The sequence below is a fragment of the Dunckerocampus dactyliophorus genome, chromosome 18, assembly GCF_027744805.1.
Source record: "Dunckerocampus dactyliophorus isolate RoL2022-P2 chromosome 18, RoL_Ddac_1.1, whole genome shotgun sequence".
Taxonomy (NCBI): Eukaryota; Metazoa; Chordata; class Actinopteri; order Syngnathiformes; family Syngnathidae; genus Dunckerocampus; species Dunckerocampus dactyliophorus.
The window spans coordinates 8,396,921-8,416,796 of record NC_072836.1 but is presented as its reverse complement, the minus strand read 5'-3'; the positions used below and the strand labels follow the sequence as shown (position 1 = coordinate 8,416,796).

At 42.4% G+C, this 19,876-nt stretch overlaps 1 protein-coding gene across 6 annotated transcripts in view; it reads right to left on the bottom strand.

Annotated features, from left to right (window-relative positions):
• Positions 1 to 19,876, bottom strand: part of adgrl1a (adhesion G protein-coupled receptor L1a) — a 169,228-nt gene that overhangs the window by 36,608 nt on the left and 112,744 nt on the right. For all 6 annotated transcript variants that reach the window (XM_054759732.1, XM_054759734.1, XM_054759728.1 and 3 more), the window contains 4 exons: positions 7,875 to 8,082; positions 7,488 to 7,752; positions 4,163 to 4,490; positions 849 to 1,157 (listed from right to left, as the gene is read on the bottom strand). In XM_054759732.1, the coding sequence (XP_054615707.1) occupies positions 849 to 1,157; positions 4,163 to 4,490; positions 7,488 to 7,752; positions 7,875 to 8,082 (1,110 nt within the window). The remainder of the gene's footprint in view (positions 1 to 848; positions 1,158 to 4,162; positions 4,491 to 7,487; positions 7,753 to 7,874; positions 8,083 to 19,876) is intronic.

Here is a 19,876-nt window from a genome sequence, read left to right as displayed (position 1 = left end):
AAAGACGAGAAAGGAGTACAAAAACAACATAAGCAAGCAGACGGATCAGAGAAAGTGAGGCGTTGCATTTAAACACCCTCCACTCTTTGAGAGCTAATTTAGCGCCGCTAATGTAACCCTCATGTATTCCCACTGAGAGAACAGGGACAAACAGCAAAAGACAGGAAGAAAGAGTAGCTAGCTATATGCATGTTTGGGAGAATAAAAGGTAGAAAAAAATATAAATAAATAAAAGGAAATGAAGCTTGTGTTGCTTCGGCTTTTCATTTCATTATTTGCCACTTTCAATCAGCTCGGTTTCTGCGGGCGATGAGCCTTTCATTTGTGGAGAAGTAGTTTCCGTCCTCAAAGTCCTCGAGGACGAAGACCAAAGACTTGATATTTTTCACTCACCAACATGTGGAAATTTAGGGTATGGAGCCATAACATTAGGTACACTTTCACAGTCTAAGGCTGTATTGCCACTACATGGTTCAACTATAACTACATAATAATGGAGGCACACAACGTTGTGAAGCGACCACAAAGGTAACTGGAACGCTAGGACTCCTTTATCTGAGAATATTATTGAGAGAAAGAGCAGGAAGTTGGCGGAGGCAGACCCAGTAGAACAAATCTGATGGCACATACTGTAGATAACAAGAACATTACAATGGAGGCACACAGCACTGTGGAGCGACTTCTCCATCTGAGAATATCATTGAGAAAATGGAAAGAAACAGCAAGAACTACACAGCGGCAGACCCAGTAGAAGCAATCTGAAGGCATGTGGACAACAAGAACTGTAAGTGTTTAGTCATTGCATTGTATTTAAAAAAAACAACAACAGAGAAATCAGTTCTGCTTACCAAGAGAACCTTTGGGACACGGCCGGTCCACCGTCTCCCCTCTCAAGGTGGTGGGCCATTGGACCCCTCGCACCAGCTTGGTCTCGCAGACATGGGGGCCCTGTGAGGACTGAGGCGTCCAGCGGGTGACAGGCACGGTGGCTGTGATGGCTCGAAGGTCGGGGCCGGGGAGGTGGTGGTGGTTGTTGTTGTTGACGGAGCCGACGGGGCGCAGCGTGGGGGCCACGGGGCGGGCGGTGGAGGGGCTGGCGCTGGAGGTGAAGGGCCGAGCCGGCACAGTGGTGGTCACTTGCGTGGTGGTGAGCGGACCTGAGGCAAAATAGCAAATAACAATGCCTTATTAAAATGCACAATTGAACATACAGTGTGTTATGTGAAACCTAAGTGCACACAAAAATGACAGAAATGTGAAGACTGAAACTATTACAAAGCAAATGCAAAGAAATGGTAATAACTATGCTGAAAAACACATACAGTAGCTAAAAGGAACATAAAAATGGATGCACAACACTGTGGAGTAAGAGCATTTACTCATTCATCTGATATACTTTTACTGAGAAAATGTGAAGAAACTGCAAGAAGGGCGAAAAGGCAGTCTCAGGAGAACATATCTGAAAACACGTAGCTCCCAGTAACATACGCATGGACGACAACAACACTGTGGAGCGAGATCATAGACTCATCCATTCGATACTGACAAAATGGGAAGAAACTGCAAGAGCTAGGAAAAACATGGAAACAACAACATGGAAACGCACAATACTGTGGAGCGACTAAAAAGGTGGATGGAACACAAAGATTTATCTGAGATTACTATTGAAAAAATACAAAGAAATGGCAAGAACTGGTAAGGCTGGCAGAGGCAGACAAGGAAGAACAAATATGAAGGTGCGGAACTCGCTGGGACAGAAAAATGGAGGCACACAACGCTGTGGAGCGAGATTTTAGACTCATACATCTAATACTATTACCAAGAAAATGCAGAGAAACTGCAAGAACTAGGCAAAGGCAGACTGAAGGACATACAATATCTGAAGGCAAGTAGCTCTAGTAAACACAACACTGTGGAGGGACCACAAAAATGACCAGAATGCTAAGACTCATTCTTCCTAAAGTATTATTTAGAAAATCAGGACAAATAATAAGAACCAGCTAAGATAAACAGAGTTAGAATAAGCAGAATAAATCTAAAGCCATGCAGCTCACACACAATGCTGTGGAGCGACCACAAAGGTCACCACAAAGCTAAAACTCATTCATCTGAGAATATTATTGAAATGACAAAACCAAGGCAGAGGCAGGCCTAAGCAAAATACAGTCTGAAGGTGCATAGCTCCCCAGGAACATAAAAATTGGAGTCACACAATGCTGTGGAGCTACCACAAAAGTGACCTGAACGCTACTCTTGTTTTGGTTAGCAGAGTTCAGCCTTCCCCCGTTACAGTGGTGTGGGTTACATTCAAGACTCCATTAACAAAAAGCTAAAAACAAGATGAAATGTGACAGACACGTGTAAGTGGATATGATGTCTGCTGAGATTGCAAAGAGAATTTAAAATAGTGCTTTTGAAAGTGGGGCCACCGCTAATTGGGGTTACAAATACTTTTTGGAGCCCTTCAAAGCGTCATCTCCTGAGAGCGCAGGCGAGGGGGAGGAGATGGCGAGGGAAAGAAGGCGTCATCATCATCACAAGTCAGGCACAAGTAAATAATTGATCAAATGTACGGTCGCCATCGCTAACAACAAGACCTAATGTGAAGATAAAAGCCCGCACATCACAACTGCAAAAATCCAAGTGATCAAACGCAGCCGCCCATCGGCACATCTGCCTCTCTCCGGGCACAAACCAGAGAAGACCCCTTCATGTGGCTCCAGCGCCGCCAAAACCTTCCTCTTCTTCTTATCCTGATGGACTGCCAAGACACTGCGTCCCCTCCCCCTTTATCACTTCACCGTGACTTTTTCATTATCCACCACAGCGAGCACTCGCTTGCTATCAACACGCAAGAAGAGAGCAGCTGCAGATTTGCATGCGGCCAGATGTCTGTTTGAAAAAGCTTGGTGGAGATGCTGGCACAAACTAAATAAGAGACGCTGCCCGGTCATAACATTAGGTACACCTGCACCATCAAACGTGAATTCAGACAGTGCATACAGTATGCAGGTGCAGCTCAATAAATTAGAATATCTTGCAGAGGTTATTTGATTTTAAGTGCTCAATAAGAGACTAATGACATTTTTTGCAGTTCAATGACGAATTAGAGCATAAACCAGTAGTTTACAATATTGAACTTTCCATTTTTTTTTTTTTATGAATACATTTCATTTTATTAGTGGTGAGCTATAATCATTAACTATTAAGAAATCAAGAAACACGTTCTTGAAATATTTATGTGTAGTCTTTCTATAGAACAGTGGTACCCAACCTTTTTGGACCCACGGACCGGATTGTGCTCCCACAAACCTCCGGTGGGTCATTGGGGGGTTGGGCGGTTGCGGTGGGGGCTGCTGGCACATTATAGCAAGCAAATGCTACTTATTAAGTATTGTGTAAAACTGATGAAACAATATTTCTTTGTGAACTGAACTACTGATTATTGTACTGTACAGTATATCATATGTTATATTTATTATTGTATATATAATTTTACTCTAATTTCATGTAGCATTTTATTTCTGTATTAATTTATATTATTGTATGTGTATATTTTAAAACTTGTTTATATTTTGCATAATAATATATGAAATCAATCCAATGTAGGTCAATGTACGCAAGCTAAAACATCTTAGCTTTGGTGCTATAGGTGACAAAGCAAATTAGTGTAATATCTAATAATATTACTTATGAATGATGAATTTTCAATATATGCTGAGGGCCAATAAGAAACAAGCTGTGGTCTAAAAATGGCCCCCGGGCCACACTTTGGACAGAACTGGTATAGGAGATTTTATATATAGGGGCTATAATAGTATTATTATTAAATTATTGTTATAAAACACAGTGCTGCAAAGTAAAATTAAAGAAAAAGGGCCTGGACAGCTTGGAAATGATCCAATAAAATGGATTTTTAAGTTGGCTAGAGTGCGTGCATATCGTCAATAAATTTAAACGGAAGACGACTGTGGGCTACGTTCCATTTATAAAATTTGCTGTCACAGTCAAGAGCATTCCTTTTATATGGAGTGTCAAGTTTTAATAGTACACCATCACTTCTAGATTGCTTTTACGACTCTGTCGGGTCTCTCAGAGGTTTATCTTGCTAATTTGTACTTTATTACTGTGTGACAAATGTCTTCCAAGAGGACGCTCCTACCCGTGGTCGGGTCCGGCGGTCCAAACTCCAGCGGGTAGCGCAGCACGTTGTAGTTGTTCCACACGTACAGTTGGTTGTCTCGGGGGTTGTAGTCCACGGAGGAGATGTACTGGTACGGGTTGGGGAAGGCGATGTTGACAGGCTCCTCGCGGCCGTGGTTGGTGTTGTAGGCATACATCAGCAGGTCTCCGCCCGCCTCGCTGTCGTCGTCCTGGTAGACCGAGCGCACAGCGTAGAGCACGCCGCACGCCATGAAGGCGTTGGATGCCACCCGCTTGTCGAAGCTGGTCTCCCAGGTGCCCTCGAAGCGCAGAGTGTACGGATTCACCTGAAGGACAGAATCATAAAAACAATGTCAGTGTGTTGTAGGTCATAGCTATTAAGGATGTTAAAGACATCCACAGTAGGTCAAGCATTTTGGATTGGAAAAATCAATAGGGCTCTTACTCTATCATAGAACATTTGAGGCAAATGAGTTTAAATTGTGCCTGGAAAAAGGCCCGGAGCTCCAAGGAACATAAAAATGGAAGCACACAGCGCTGTGGAGCGACCACAACGGTGTTGGGAAAGCTAAGATTTATTCATCTGAGAATATCATTCAAAGGCAAAAACTAGACAGAGGCAGAATAAACAGAATATAGTCTGACTGTGCGTAGCTCCCCAGTAACATAAAAATAGATGCACACGATGTGTAGCGACTGTGAAAGTGACCAGAATGCCTCTGGTGTTTTGTTTAGCAGAGTTCAGCCTTCCCCTCTTCGAGTGGTGTGGGTTACATTCAAGAGTCCACCAACAAAAATCTCAATATAAGTGTGACAAACACATGCATGTGAATATTAGGAAGTCTGCCTGAGGGTGAAAGGAGAATATAAAATAGTGCTTTTGACTTTGACTTCGGCTTTCTTGCGGCTGGAAAACACATACGCTACAACAAAATCCCTAAAAGCTTGATTTTTAAAGAGGTGAAAAGTAGCACTCACATATTTAAAAGCTTTAAAAAAAATACCTAAAAGCTTGAGTAAGTGGAATAAAAATGAATACTGACAGATTTAACCATTGACCTCATATATCCTGGCCCCGTACTCTTTACACCATTACAAAATCAGAAGAGTTCTTGCGCTCATACTTAAAAATAGTCCCTAAATACTTGAAGAAGATAACACAGTTGGTCTAGTCTTTGAAAAGATATAACGATTTAACACTTGTGTTACCCCATACATTTGTGCACGCCACAAATGGATTTGGCGGTACCTGTTTGCCCTCGCTCATAAACATATTCAAATGGACTGTCTGCGCATGCAGCACTGGTACTACACCGTACAGCAGGTGGCGGTATGGGTCGCAACCCCGCTTCTTCACACGCCTCATCGCTGCCAGAGAATAAGATAACGCAGCAGGGGTGATCGATGTTGCCAACTTTGCCACTTGGTTGTTCTTGTGGCGAGCTTCAGTTGCACAGAAGCTCGACAAAAAAAATCATCAGGGAGTGCTCATCATTTGCAGCTATCTGCTTAGAAAACATTTTTGGAGACTGACATGAAAGCACATATCGCTCTTTTCAACGAGCCCCCATCTAAAATCATCTAAAATCTTCTTTGTAACATAACAAAAAAAAAAAAACAACAAAAAGAAGCAACAGAGGAAAGTTCCTTTGTGTTTGGAAACACATTTGTCTTGCTTTTCATGTTTTTTTTTTTGGCTCGCTTTTGAGTCTCCCACATGCGTCATGGCCAATTATGCAAATTGGATGATAAAATCTGTCGGGTTCTTGCTTTGACTTAGTTTGAGGTCGACCAGTTAAAAAAACACGCCTGTAAGAGGGGTTAAAAGCAACATTACTATCTACTATACTAGGGCTACCTCACCTCTCGCCTGAAGGAAGCTGGGATAGGCTCCAGCATACCCCCACGACCCTAATGAGGATAAGCCGCATAGAAAAAGGATGGATAGGGGTGCAAACTTTCTCCACCGAGGGCTGAATACTGAAAAATCGAAGGCTGTGGGGGCCACTTTGATATTTTACATGTTGTAAACCAACCCATGTGATATACAGTATCTTTAAAGAAAGAGCAGCCTCCATCAGCAGCTTTGTGACAAAGTGTATTATTAATACGACCTTCTATTATTCTATTATGACCTCTTCTATTTAAAAAAACATTTTTTGGAAAAATACTTCAACCATATTTTTGCAAATCTTTTTTTTCTCATACTATTATGACTTTATTTCCAAATATTTTGATTTCATTCCCATAATTTTAAGAAATTTTAAGTTTTAACATCCAACCTAATTTTCCAAAAGTTGCATCGTCATTCTATTTTTTTCCAGATATTATGACTTTTAAAAAAATATTTTTTTTCTTTTACATTTCGACTTTATGCCTCCAAAATGTATTTTCTACTCACACTATTAAAACTTTTTTTTTTAAATTCTGACTTTTTCTCATAAATTTACTGCATTTTTCTTACATTTTTGCAGTTTTTAAAAAATAAAATCCTGCTGCGAGCTGCAAATGACCCCCGGGCCACACTTTGGGCACCCCTGACTATTCAATAGGATGCTTAATAACCACTGAATGTTTAAAGTTCATCTGCAGTCATGACCATTAACCTCTTTACAGTCAAAATTTATGGGTCAAAATGAATACGATTCTTGCACACATACCGTACGTAAAGCAACAGTGATTAGTCTTCTTATTTTTCATTCTGTAAAGATGCTAAATAAGGTCAAATTCCAATCCATGATTCAAAATAGTAGGAAAGTTTAGTATGAAAGCCGCATGAACAGCACATATTATTCAGCAATTGATGTTTGCTGATGAAATTTGCCCATAAATTATAACGTCTACCACAAAAGCAACTATATGTATCTTGTGCCACGGCTGTGCTTAATGTAGCGTCAAAGAGCGTGCGTAGGCATAATGTAACGTCGGAACGAGCGTGACAAATAAAGCGAGTCAGCAGAAAACAAACAATTCCTGGATGATTAACGCAAGCGCTTATTGCTGTGGTGCTGTTTCATTAAAAACGTAGGTAGGAATTCAATTTGAAGGTGAGGCCAAAGATTAAAAGGATGTTGCGTGCTGATATAAAAACATGGCATCCACACTGATGGATTCATTTATTGATGGAAATAAAAAATGATGCAGCCTGCATGCAACGAAGCATTCTTTAGCAAGATTAAAGAAATGTTGGAACTTTTCCCCAATTCCCTGCCCTGTGATTGTGCCGTGTAATCTCGCTGGTGACATTTAACCTGCCGCCTATTATTGAAATGAGATTTCAACCTAATCCACTCCTGCATGTTTAATCCTCGCTGCTCACCCACCTGGCTGACCACCAGCCGCCCGTTGTTGGACTCTGTGGCGTAGATCACCCACAGGCCGTTCTCGTCCACGGCCAGGTCGATGTCGGACTTGCCGCCCCATCGGTAAGGCGAGGTATCGTGGTAGTTGGCGTTGGTGATGATGGCCTCGCCGCTCTTGATCCGCGTGCGGAGGTCGTACTTGACGATGTTGCGCGTGCGCTCTTTGTTGTAAAAGACGGCGCCGTCGTATACCACGAACCCCGTGCCGTCGACTCGGTTTGGCAACCTGTGGAGGGGCGAGAAATCGGGAAGATCATGTGATTTACTCTCCTATGTGGTGGGCAAATAGGGCTCAGTGGGACGTCACCGTCTCCAACTCAATCGACACAGGAGCTGTTTGATGCTCACTTGTAGGTGGTGGTGGCTCGATTCTGTTTGAAGTCCTCCCAGGAGGCGTATTCGAACAGCATGTCGGTGCGGTAGGGGGTCCAGGGCATGACATAGAGGCGGTCCCCGGACTGAAGCGGGTCCTTGCACCAAGCTCCTGCCTGGTGCTCCGCCTCCTGCAAAGAGCTGGGCGCCTGCACCCGCAGCAGCGTCCCCGGACACACAAAGACTGTGGAGCACAAGGAGGAGGTTGGAAAGCAGAAGAGAGGGAAAACATTTGGAGGTTTTGGTAAATATTAGCACTACGAGGAGAATGGCAGGCAGTGATACTGACTACAGACAGAAATGGATGGACTGGAAGTTAAAAAAAAGGCTCTTTCGCCTGATTCTACAAAAATGCAGCATCAGAGAACATCATGACAAGAGATCCGGCATTTATACACCTGTACATTTTACACAGAACCCAACGCAGGATATTACTGCAATTGTGTGCACTTCCATCCCGCAGTCGGATGTCCGACAGCAACAATTGCAGCAACACAACAGGGCAGGAAAAAAGTGTGAAACATCACCCGTCGTCCTTACACACCTAGTGTCCCGCCTCTGTTACCGTTCTGATACTACGTCTGAAGGCGGAAAAATGCCAGATCTGCTTTGTCCACCATTTTCTGTGTCAGTTCTATTTATGGAGAAACAGGAAAAATGCTGGCTTTTATAGGCAGTGCGAAAGATTGGTGGTGTTGAAAGTTAGAAAAGAAAAAGACACAAAAAGGTTAGGAAATATGAAACAGGAAAGAGTGGGAAGGATGGAAGGTTACACAACAAAAGCCTCTTTTGCACAAACCTCCCGCATTACACGGAAGATCTGCCATTTATCCATGTGTGCATTTCACACAGAGCCCTGCAGTGCAGGACATGGCTGCAACTTTATACAGTGATGAGATGTGTGAAACTTTCACACATTTAGTGTCCCACCTCGGTTACGACTCCGATACTACCTCTGAAGGTGGAAATTTGCCGTCTTGAATTCCACCTCTTTTTCCCCCCGTGTTGCTGTGCCGCATAAACACAGAAAAAGGTGGAAAAAATGCCGCCCTTTGTGAGCAGCGTGATAGGAGCTAAAGATTGGTGCTGATAAGAGTTAGTTGGTAATTTAAAAGAAGGGACCCACAGAATAGGAAGGATGATAATAGGCAGGAGTAGAGTGAGATGAGATGCATTATCAGATTTAAAATAAAGCTCATTTGTAGGACATCAGCGTTGTGGTCGCAGCGCGTCTGAATATGATAAATGGGAGCGTCCTGGCAGGCACCGCCGACGCCGCCGCCGCCGCCGCTTCCCGCTTAGGTGTAGTTGCTAATCTCATTTATCTCGGCCTACTTTTTATTTGATTGTGCACTTTTATCTCAAAGGCCTCTGCGTGTTCGCTCAGCTAGCGGGTGGAAAATGTGCGGTAATTGTGGAGCTTGCTTTATTAGGACTTCAATTTGGCTCTCAGTCAAGAGTAACAAGCTACATTCCCACCAAGGCGTGTTTTTATCATTCATTTGCTGTATTAGCTTGTTGATGACGTGCATGTTGGATTTCTTTAAGCATTTTTAAGCACTGGGTTCTTGAGCAGTAAAAAAAAAAAAAAGTTAGGAACACCGATCGACACTAATGAGCTCATTATTGGACTCCAATATAACAATTTGGGGGGATTTTTTCAGGGCGAAAAAAGTGCGACGAGTGCAAAACCTCAACCCTTCAGTGGCAAGTTATTATACTCATTAAAGTAACATCCTGAATTAAGTGCAATTTTGAAATTAATGATTGTGCATTGTGTTTGTTCTTTGGCTTTTTGTGGATTTTATGCAACGGTAAAAGGACTTTTTGGAAACGGTTATGCGGCTGTCTACAGAGCGCTAACTGGCAAATGTGCTTCGAGCATTATATCCCGCCCTCTTCCTGCTCCAAGCACATGCCCCACTGAACACACACACACACACACACGTGCATTAGTTATGTTTGTTGACAGCTAATGATAGTGATTTGGCAAAGTTTAGCTACAACCTTTACCCATGATCAAATGTATACCCCCGGGGTGTCCAACGTATGGTCCGGGGGCCAATTACGGCCTGCGGCGGTTTTTTATTGGCCCTTGGCACATTCTAAAAATACAAATAAACAAGAAATCTGAAAAAAAACAAACATTAAAAATGGAAAATAGTGTTGCAATTTTACAAGAATAAAGACAAAATATTAAGGGAGAAAAGCCACAATATTAGGAGTAAAAACACCTGTTGAAAAATGTAAATATTAAATACTAAAATATGTCTTTTTTAAAAAAAAGTCAAAATATGACAAGAAAGAAACAAAAAGAATAAAGTTGCAAGTTGATTTTTTTCACAATAAATGTAATAATCAGTATAATAATAAATAGAGACAAGCATAACAAAACAAGTTCAAGGCTCTTCTGCTTGGTATTTTGCAAACATCAACTGCTTGTATTGTTTTTGGAATTCGCTCATCTTCGTGCATTGTTTGCGTTCCTTACTCCATCCGTTCCATACTTTGATTCCACACGCTGGAATGCTGTGGATTTTTAGCCTTGTTCTCGCATATAAGCGTTTCAAGTTTAGTTTTTACCTAAGATCATATTTCTCCTCTCTTGTAGAAAAGCACTGTATGACATTTTTGGGTAACATGTTATTGTTAACTTTATGTATTATTTTAACGGTTTGAAAATGTACTAAATCAGCAAATTGTAATATTTGAGATTTAAAAAATAAGGCATTTGTATATTCTCTTTATGCGGCATTATGGATTATCCTCAATGATCTTTGCAGCACATTTTGCTTTGATAGTTACTTGTATTACCTCATACTACTAAAGAATAAAGACATAATATTGTAAAAAAAAGAGTACCAGAAGAAAGATGAATATTTTTAACAAATAATAATAAAGATGGACAAACAAGCAAAAGAGTGTAATGTAAAGAAAAATAATTCATACTAACAATGCGCTTTGTTACCGATAACACATGGGATGGGATGGGCTGGGATGCAGGTTGTAGTTTTTTTCTTTAAATATAAAAATGTCTTTGGGTATCTACTTGTATATGGGTTGGTTTAAAAAATGTCATCCTTTGATGCCGCATCCTTTGATTTTTCAGTATGCGGCCTTCGGTGGAAAAGGTTTGGACACCCCTGGCTTAATGGCTTTAAAAAAAATAACAAGTCAAACTAAGAATTTGGCTTCACCTCCTTTTCTTTCATAATTACAAGTCAAGCGCTCACACAGAAGATATGTGCTTGATTACAGGTGGAGGTCACCCACAGAAGCTCTGCCATGAGACACCAAGCATGTCAGGTGATCCGCAAGCAAAGCCGCTGGCATCCTCACACACAACAAGAGAGTTGGACTCACTACAGGACAAAACAGCTGAGGACGACAACCCCCCACCCTCACACCGCCCGTACAGCCCCTCTGCCAGTTGATTAATACGACGCTCTGGCTTGAGGTAGTAGTCACCTGCTGGTCACCTCGTGATTGAATGCGTCTATGAACTAATTGGACACCGCGGGGGTATTTGGACACACACGACATACAACACACACACACACACGAGGCTCCGTGACATCGCTACCTGCACACATGTGGAGAGTGCAGGGCATCTATGTACACACTGACGGTGATGGATCAAGCTAGGCTCAAAATGTGGTTAATATTGCATGGAGTCTGGTCTAAAAAGAGAGTTTATTATGTTACCAGTCCTGCCTTATTAGTCCTGATGCAAATATTATTCGAGAAGAGACTGAGGGCAGCAAGAAAATGAGATGCTACAGCAAAGTGGACATTGTGGAGTATAATACTGCAGCATCCGTAGCTAAGGGTTAGCTGTTACAGGAAAGCTGCAAATTCTATTCTAGAGGAGGCTGCGGGCAACAAACAGGGTAAGCGAACATTAGCATGCGGCTTCATTTGTGCCATTTCTAGCTGTGTATCATCAAAATTTCGAAATCTTCTCGTCCAATGAACAACCAACAGTAGTAAATGGTACTTTGTAGTATCTGGTACTGCCAATGTGAAAGCCTCAACAAGAAGCAGAGCAGTGAATATGGAAAACAATGTTTGGAGGAATGACTAAATCTGTCTAGTTTTGGTTTCATTCATTCATGTTCTATGTCGCTTAATCCTCATCGTGGTCGTGGGGGTATGCTGGAGCCTATCCCAGTTGACTGTGGGTTAGAGGCGGGGTACACCCTGGACTGGTCGCCAGCCAATCACAGGGTACATATAGACAAACAAGCATTCACACTCACATTCATACCTATGGACAAGTTAGAGTCACCAATTAACCTAACATGCATGTTTTTGGAATGTGGGAGGAAACCGGAGATGCCCAACAGAGTTTTGAAACCAGATCTTCTAGATCTCCTGACTGTGTGAGCAACATTTTTTGACATCTGAACTATAAATTCCTCCACAAACAGCAACGGCGACTCTCGCCCACAACTATCAAGCATCATCTTCATTGATCCAAACACAGCGTAATAGACATGAGGCAGGTGGACACTGGACAGGGCCAGATGTTATCACACTTAGAAAAGTAGAACACCCCCGACCATAAATCGACTGTACAAGGAGGAATAAACACTGCATGCAGAACTGTGATGGACTTACTGGGCATGTAGGTGACCCATAAACAAAGCCAGGAATACCCCGCCTCCAGGTAGAATTAAGGACAATAGAATCATGCAAGTCTTTTGCGTGCAGTCACAAACAAGACACGATTGCTACAGAATGCAGTACTAACGTGCACACCACTGCAGTCACAAGCGTGCATACCAGATCTCAGAGAGGTCAATTATTTTGGCCCATGAACAACAGTTGCATCAAGAAGGCACTGAGCAATGCAGTTACATTTTTATTATACAGTTGTCCCTCGTTTATCACTGTTAATTGGTTCCAGACCCGACTGCGATAAGTGAATTTCAATATTAATAAATGGAATATTTTTGTAGTTAGAGCATAGAAAACCTGTTAACATTATTAGAGCCCTGTAAACATAAATAACACCCCTATAGGCACCTCCATCCATCCATCTCCTATGCCGCTTATAGTCATTGGGATCGTGGGGGTATGCTGGAGCCTACCCCAGCTGACTTTGGGTGAGAGGCGGGGTACACCCTGGACTGGTCGCCAGTCAATGGTAGGGCACATATAGACAAACAATCATTCACGCACACATTCATACCTATGGAGAATAGGAATGAAGTCACCTTTATAGTTATTATTCTTTGTTTACACCATATCAGCTGTAACGTGCAGGCGACAGGATCACTGCAGGGATACAAGAGACGACCGCCACTTTAAACATAGCAAGCTACGTATGTCCTGCCTCGGGAGCCACTAGGACCGGGACGACAATAAATCAATTAATTAATGTCACAATGAATGAAAATGAACTTGATAACTTTGCCATCCTCAATTGCATGCGTGTGCATGCGTGCCTGTTTTCCTCGGCCGCCTCCAGACAGGCAGGAAGAGAGTTCGCTCTGTGCATTGGTTTCAGCACCTTGGCAAATATGTTTCATAGACTTCACAGACAGACGGCAGATTGCGATATTTTGTCACATGTTTTTTTATATTTCTCATTGTACTTATCTTAAAAGTTAAAATCTCATCTTGTCTTGTTGTGGTGGACTCAGTCTCGTGCATCTTCACGTCTCGTGAACCGAGTGTCTCGTGACACCCCTACTGTACTGTCAAATAAATAAAAAAAATGTAAAAAGTGTGATTATTGAATGAAATGGCCCACATTTGATGCGTTGAATCTGATTAGATTTAGCAGGTTTACCTAATGAAGTGCACAATGAGCCCGTCGGGATCTAATGACACTGAAAGTCAATTGTGAAACTCCGACCGAGTGGGTGCTCACATCATTAGCGCTAGGAAAAGCAAAAATGAGCCATGCTGCTGTTATTATGCACCAACAATCACTGGCTGCTGAAATAAGTCCATTATTGCGCTGACCTCGTAGCCTTGGCCCCAAATTGATATTAGCCTGCATTCTCAGAAGAACATTAAGCTGCTGCCTGAGTGAGTGTCATCCTTTGTTTCACACCTTGCAAAGCCAACCTAGACCCGAGGGAAGACTTTGGTAACTCTGACCCGCGGTCCTCAGCCTTCCTGTTTGCCTCGCCTCGCTCCCTCACCCTCTCTAATTGAATGGTTATTGTAGCAGCGGGACGCCACAGCGTGTAAAACCTCCAGCAGCAGCAGTGGTCTTACAGTGCAAGCGTTAATATGGCTACAGTATGAATGTGGTATTAGGTAACAGGCATTAGGAATTAGGCATAAATCTTGAGATTATCCGGGTCTGGCTAGCTGGAAGCAAAAGCCAAGCGGAATTACGCGATGCAGTACGATTAAATCGATTAATTCGTGTATGAGTGTTGATGACGGGCAGGACACTTATTTGGCCTGCAAACTAGCCAGATGGCGAATTAAACTTACCTTATCAGGGATTAAAAAGAAAAAGGCAGGCTTTTGCTATCACACTCCAGCATGCCTATTTAAAGCGGCACAGACAGGGGAAATGCTGCTGTAATAATTGACTATTCATCTCCATAATCCTTCTCCCAGGCACAGGTCAGCTGCTACTTGTCAATATGAGGCGGCGCCACAAAAATGGGACCGGGGACTGGATAAAACACTGAGCTCCCCGGTGTGTGAGCGAGTCATTTTCTAAATGACTTGTAAAACTATTAAAAGGTGAGGCGCTCGGAGCTAAATTCCGGATTTTAATTTTGGTGTCCTCTGCTATTTCACCATGCTTGCAGTGTTACAAAATTCCTCATCTGCACGTCACAATGAAACCATTCTTCTCCCAATATGCTGTTTTCAGGAGATATTTTTAAATCTGCTGTGTGCCTTTGCCCAGTTTGCCTTCACGGGACGATGGCAGCAGCTCATCGGACCGACTGCTGAGCGGCCCTGCTGCTCTAATTGAATCCTGCACCTGTTACTGGCAGATACAGCATGTGGGCAGCAGGGGGCAGAATGGAGCGCGGTATGCTACCCCGTGTGCCATGCTGCAAACTTAATGGGCGTTAAGGCGTGAATGTGCAATGCAACCGCGCACGCTTTGCTGACTTCCTGCCTGCAATACCCGATATAGTCCCTCAAGTCATGTTCCTCAAAGTCTGGTCCTGGGGGCCACTGGTGGTAGTCATTCTGTGCTTGGATTTTGGCAACATAAGTGGCGTTTTAGCGTTGTTCCATGTCACATAAGAGCAAAGTACAAATATTACTGCTTTAGTTCTATTCGGTTTTATCATCATTATTATTATTATGATCATTACCGATAGCGTTGTGAAAGCGGACACACAATATATAAGCACCAAGCTGTCTCTTGTCTTCCTGGCCCATTTTTGTTTGGATTCTGGACTCTTGGCCATTGAATTTAAGGTCATAAATTAACCTTGTGTCCTCAAATGTCAATTTTTTATTCTCCCTTTTTAAAAAAAACACAATCCTATAGTAGAATATATTAAATATATCTTTGTATATTGTTTTCATCCCCCTATATATATGTCATATTATATTAATGTTTTTAATATTACCTGTATATATTGTGGAGTCATGAGTCATCGAGTTAGTCAGCTGCAGAGGGCACCAGGTGTGTATTAGGGGTAAGGGTGGAGGCCTAACTCATTTTTATAACCTAAGTTTGATTTTTTAATAATTTTTATTCACAAATAATGATTAAAAAATGACAATATACACTATAATATACAGCTTTAGGCTATATAAGATACTAAACAAAAGTACTGGGGCAAAAAAGTGAAAATGGAGGAAATGATAGCTGGTATAATAATAAATATATATTATACTATTATAGTTTTGGTTAGCAAGCTGAGGCCATTACAATAACCTTTTACTGGGGGGGGAAAGAGGTGCTTTTCTGAAAAGGGGGTGGGGGGGGCTGCTAATATGCAGCGTGTGCATAGCATGTGTATTTGCGTGTGCAGAGAAACTACAGTATATGCGGGAGAGAGGAGAGGATCACATGAGCGTGTTCTGCATCATGAAAGCAGAGAGAGAGAGAGAGCGAGAGAGAGAGAGAAGTAATAAATCGGTTATTTCCTGTGAAATGAGAATTTAAAGTGAGTTAACCTGCTGAAGAGTGACAAAGTGACAAGAAAGATGAAGCGGGGGGGGGGGGGAGAAAATGATAGAAAAATTGTGGAGGGGGTCCCCATTGTGCTTCTGCTTCCTTTATACTACAAAGGGGACGGGGAGGGGGTGGGGGGGGGGTCAAGTCAACATTGTGAAAACACAATAGTGTACAAACAGCCATGCACATGACACGCCACACACAAACACACACAATGCAGACAAGAATATGCTCTTCAGTACAGCGGAGGAAGGCAGGTGTCAAATTGGGGCCCTTATGGAGTCAAATGTTGTCCCCGGTGAATCGGCTTCACCGACAGCACGGGCTGGCAGCACAAAGAAATCGCGGCCATTCAAGCAATCTCTTATCTGACTTGGTGGTGCTCAGTGACAGCCATGTTGGGATGAGACACGTCTGCAAAGGCTGCAGATGGACACTATGACAGGAGGACATTGACTCACCAAACTATGTATTGTATTTCTATGATTGATCGTAGATGAGTGTAAATATACTAATATATGATCTGTACATGGTATTTCTTTTATGATTAAGGCTAGTAAAAAAATGCAAGGCTCCAAGTGGGCTATTTCTGACTTTTTGCAAGCCTTGAATGCAACACAAGACAGCTGGTCTTGGCTAAGACCCACAAAAAAAAATAAAAATGGATGCATGAACAAGCTCCAAAATGTACCGTACCACTGCAGTTAGCAACTTGCTATTTTTCCACTCACAGCGCTACAAATATGGGGATTTCTTTTGGACAAAATGGTTTTTTTTTGCTCTGAAAATAGGCCGTTTTTTTCCTGCAGAAAACACATCATTCACCCTAAGCCGGTAATATTTGATAAATATCATACGTGATACTACAGGTAAATTGTACAGCATATATGTACCACTTTTTACATGTTTATGCTTGACTGACTTGACTGCTGTTTTTTTCATCAAGTGTTGAGATTTCCCACTTTGTTTGGTGGTCCGTGAACGCACGACAGTTGCTGTGATACGCAGAAGGCCGTGTGTTCATTGATCGTCTGACATTATCATTCATTAGCGGTGAGTACCTATACATTTTATCAGTTGAAATGCATTTAATCCGTTTGTGAGGAACACTGAAGAGAAACGGAGGGAGGGTTCTGGAGCGGAATCTACTCTAAAACCTACACGTCACTTTTACTGCGAACGTTGAGCCACAATCGGCGGAGAACATGAATGCCAAGCTAGCAGGGGGCCGTGATATTTTTATGGACGTCTCAGTTACTTGCAGATTTCCAACATTTCTTGGTGGTCTCCTATCTCCTATCCCCACTTCTACTGTAAAGGGCTAAAACTAATGATTGTTTTCTGAGTCGATTACTCTGAAACTGGTTGTTTCGATTGATCGAGTAATCGGTGAGGCCGTACACGGACCAGATCAATGTGACCCAAACACAAACAGGTAGTGGTTTGGTCCCCAACATATCAGAAAAGAGGCAAAAACGGTTTGTCCAGAGTCAAAGCTGATGTGTGTGAATATCACAAAGAAAATAGGTCGGCTTTCATGGATGACTGAGGAAATTTTGAAATATTCACGAAAGAAAATTGACAGATCAGAGGATAGTTCCATTTTTAATTAAAAAAAGATTAATCGAATACCAAAATAGTTGTCAATTAATTGGCTAATCAATTAATTGTTGCAGCTTTACTGTATATACGCACATAACTATGTTACTATAGAAACCAAACTGTACTTGTTTGGTGGAAATGTGGCTTTAAAGGTCACCTACTATGCAAAGTAAATTTTTTAATGATGTTCTAACAATAATGAGTGTCTCTAGAGCCTGCTAATGAGCACCAAGTGTGAGAAACATCTATCATCTCCCTCACTTGTTTGCTCCATTATCAAGAAAAGAGGCGCTCAAACGTTTGCTTTTGTAGTTGAGAAAGTAAAAACCTCCTTCTTCATGGACATGATTGATACTCCCAGCTAAATGAGCTTTCCCTGTGTGTACACTCACCACTTCATGGAGGCCAGCTTTGTAAACAAAAACAAAAAAAAAAAGAATAGAAAAAGGCTTTGCTACACATCTTAAAGTAAAGCCTGGCTCTCTGCCACGTATATGTTCGTCAGCTAAAAGCGTGAAAGCTTGTTTGTTTTTCCTTCTTTGAATAGCATGATGCCAACCTACCATGATGTCACCCCTATTAGATGTGTGTGTTATGTTAGCATTGTAGCTCACATAGCTATGCTAGTGTTGCTGACGTTTGTGTCCCCCTGTCCTGCTCCTTAATGTTTCCTTGCTGCATGTGTCTATGACCTTAGCTTACCCTAACTGTACAGAGTTACAGTGTATACAGTATGTAAAAAGTGCACAATAGTGCACCTCGGAGGGCGTGTAAAAACACAGCTCATTAGCATTAAAGCGCTATAAAAACGCTTGTTCCAAGTAGGGCCTACCAGAATTACTTTTAAACTGTCGATTTTGTCCAACAGACCATTGTGAGACCTACAAGGTGTATTTAAAACTGTTGTGGAATACTACAATGTGATTTTTCTTTTTGCGGTGTATTGATGACTTCCATCCTTTCATTCTTCCCTAGCTGGCTTTGCCTCTCGGTCACATGACCATGTTTAGCCGTGGTGGGTCATTCCTAATGAGGCGCAGCTCGTCGTCTCTATGGCGACGGCTCGGCCCTGATCTCTCCATCCACAGCGGAGCGCCTCTTCACTCTTTGGCCATTCACTTCTACAAATCACAGGTGGAGCTATTTGTGAGAGTGATGTGACTGCCCTCTGCGGTGGCGCCAGCATCGCGCTCTGCAGTCTGACCCGCACAAGCAAAAAGGGTGGATGCGAGGGAGATAAAAAAAAAAAAGGTTCTTTGGTGGTGACAGCTGTTATAAAGGGAATACGGTAATGATGCGGGAAGCACGCTCTATGTCAGCGTATAGAGGTGAAGAACGGAGAAGCCGCAGAGGCTGCTGACACTTTGTCTTAAAATAGACAGCAGGTACTGGAAGCTGACAAGGACGGTGCTGAAGAGAACGTCAACACCACACAACATCCCAATCCCAATCAGCCCAAGACTAATTGGATGTTGCGTGCAAGACATAGGTCTGGAATGTCAAACAAAGGAAGGCGGGCAGGAGGGCAAAGAGAGAAAAAACTGTGTTTTCCTCTTAGTGTTAGTGGGAGGAAGAGGAGTTAACAACAAGCAGTAGGGAGGGGATGAAGGCAGGAGGAGGAGGAAGGGTTGGTGCCGTGCTATGCCTCTGCAGGAACAGCGACAACGGCTGCTTGTGCAGGGGGAGAAATGGAGGACGTGGACATGGAAAAAGGTGTATTTTTCAACATATGGATCGAGACACGCGGCCAAAGACGGGATTGATAGGCTTCTAAGGTTCATAGAGGGTCAAGAAATGCGTAAAACACTAGAAAAGTACATATTTACAGATTTCAATTGACGATCCTTCAACGCATGAAACTGATTAAACAACTGAGGCAAAATGGAGTGCACTGCTGGGCGGAAACCAGCAGAGGCGCTGTTTATTCAACTTGTTGGCTGTCTAAAGCATGTGACGTCAGCTATGGGAAGTTGAGTTATGATTTCCCATTCTACGACAAATAATAATAAAAAAGCTTCATTTAGTGTTTATTTTTTCCATGAATCAAAATGTCCATCACTAATCTATGCACGGGTACTTATTGTTTTATTCACAACCCCAATAAAAGGGGCTTGTGCCAGGAAAAGGTTTAGAATCTAGTTTTTTATTTAAAATAGAATTAATAAACTGAAATAAACACATTATATATTTACACTAGGGATGCTCCGACCGATCAGCCACCGAGCAGCATTGGCCGATTTCCTTAAAGCAACGGCGA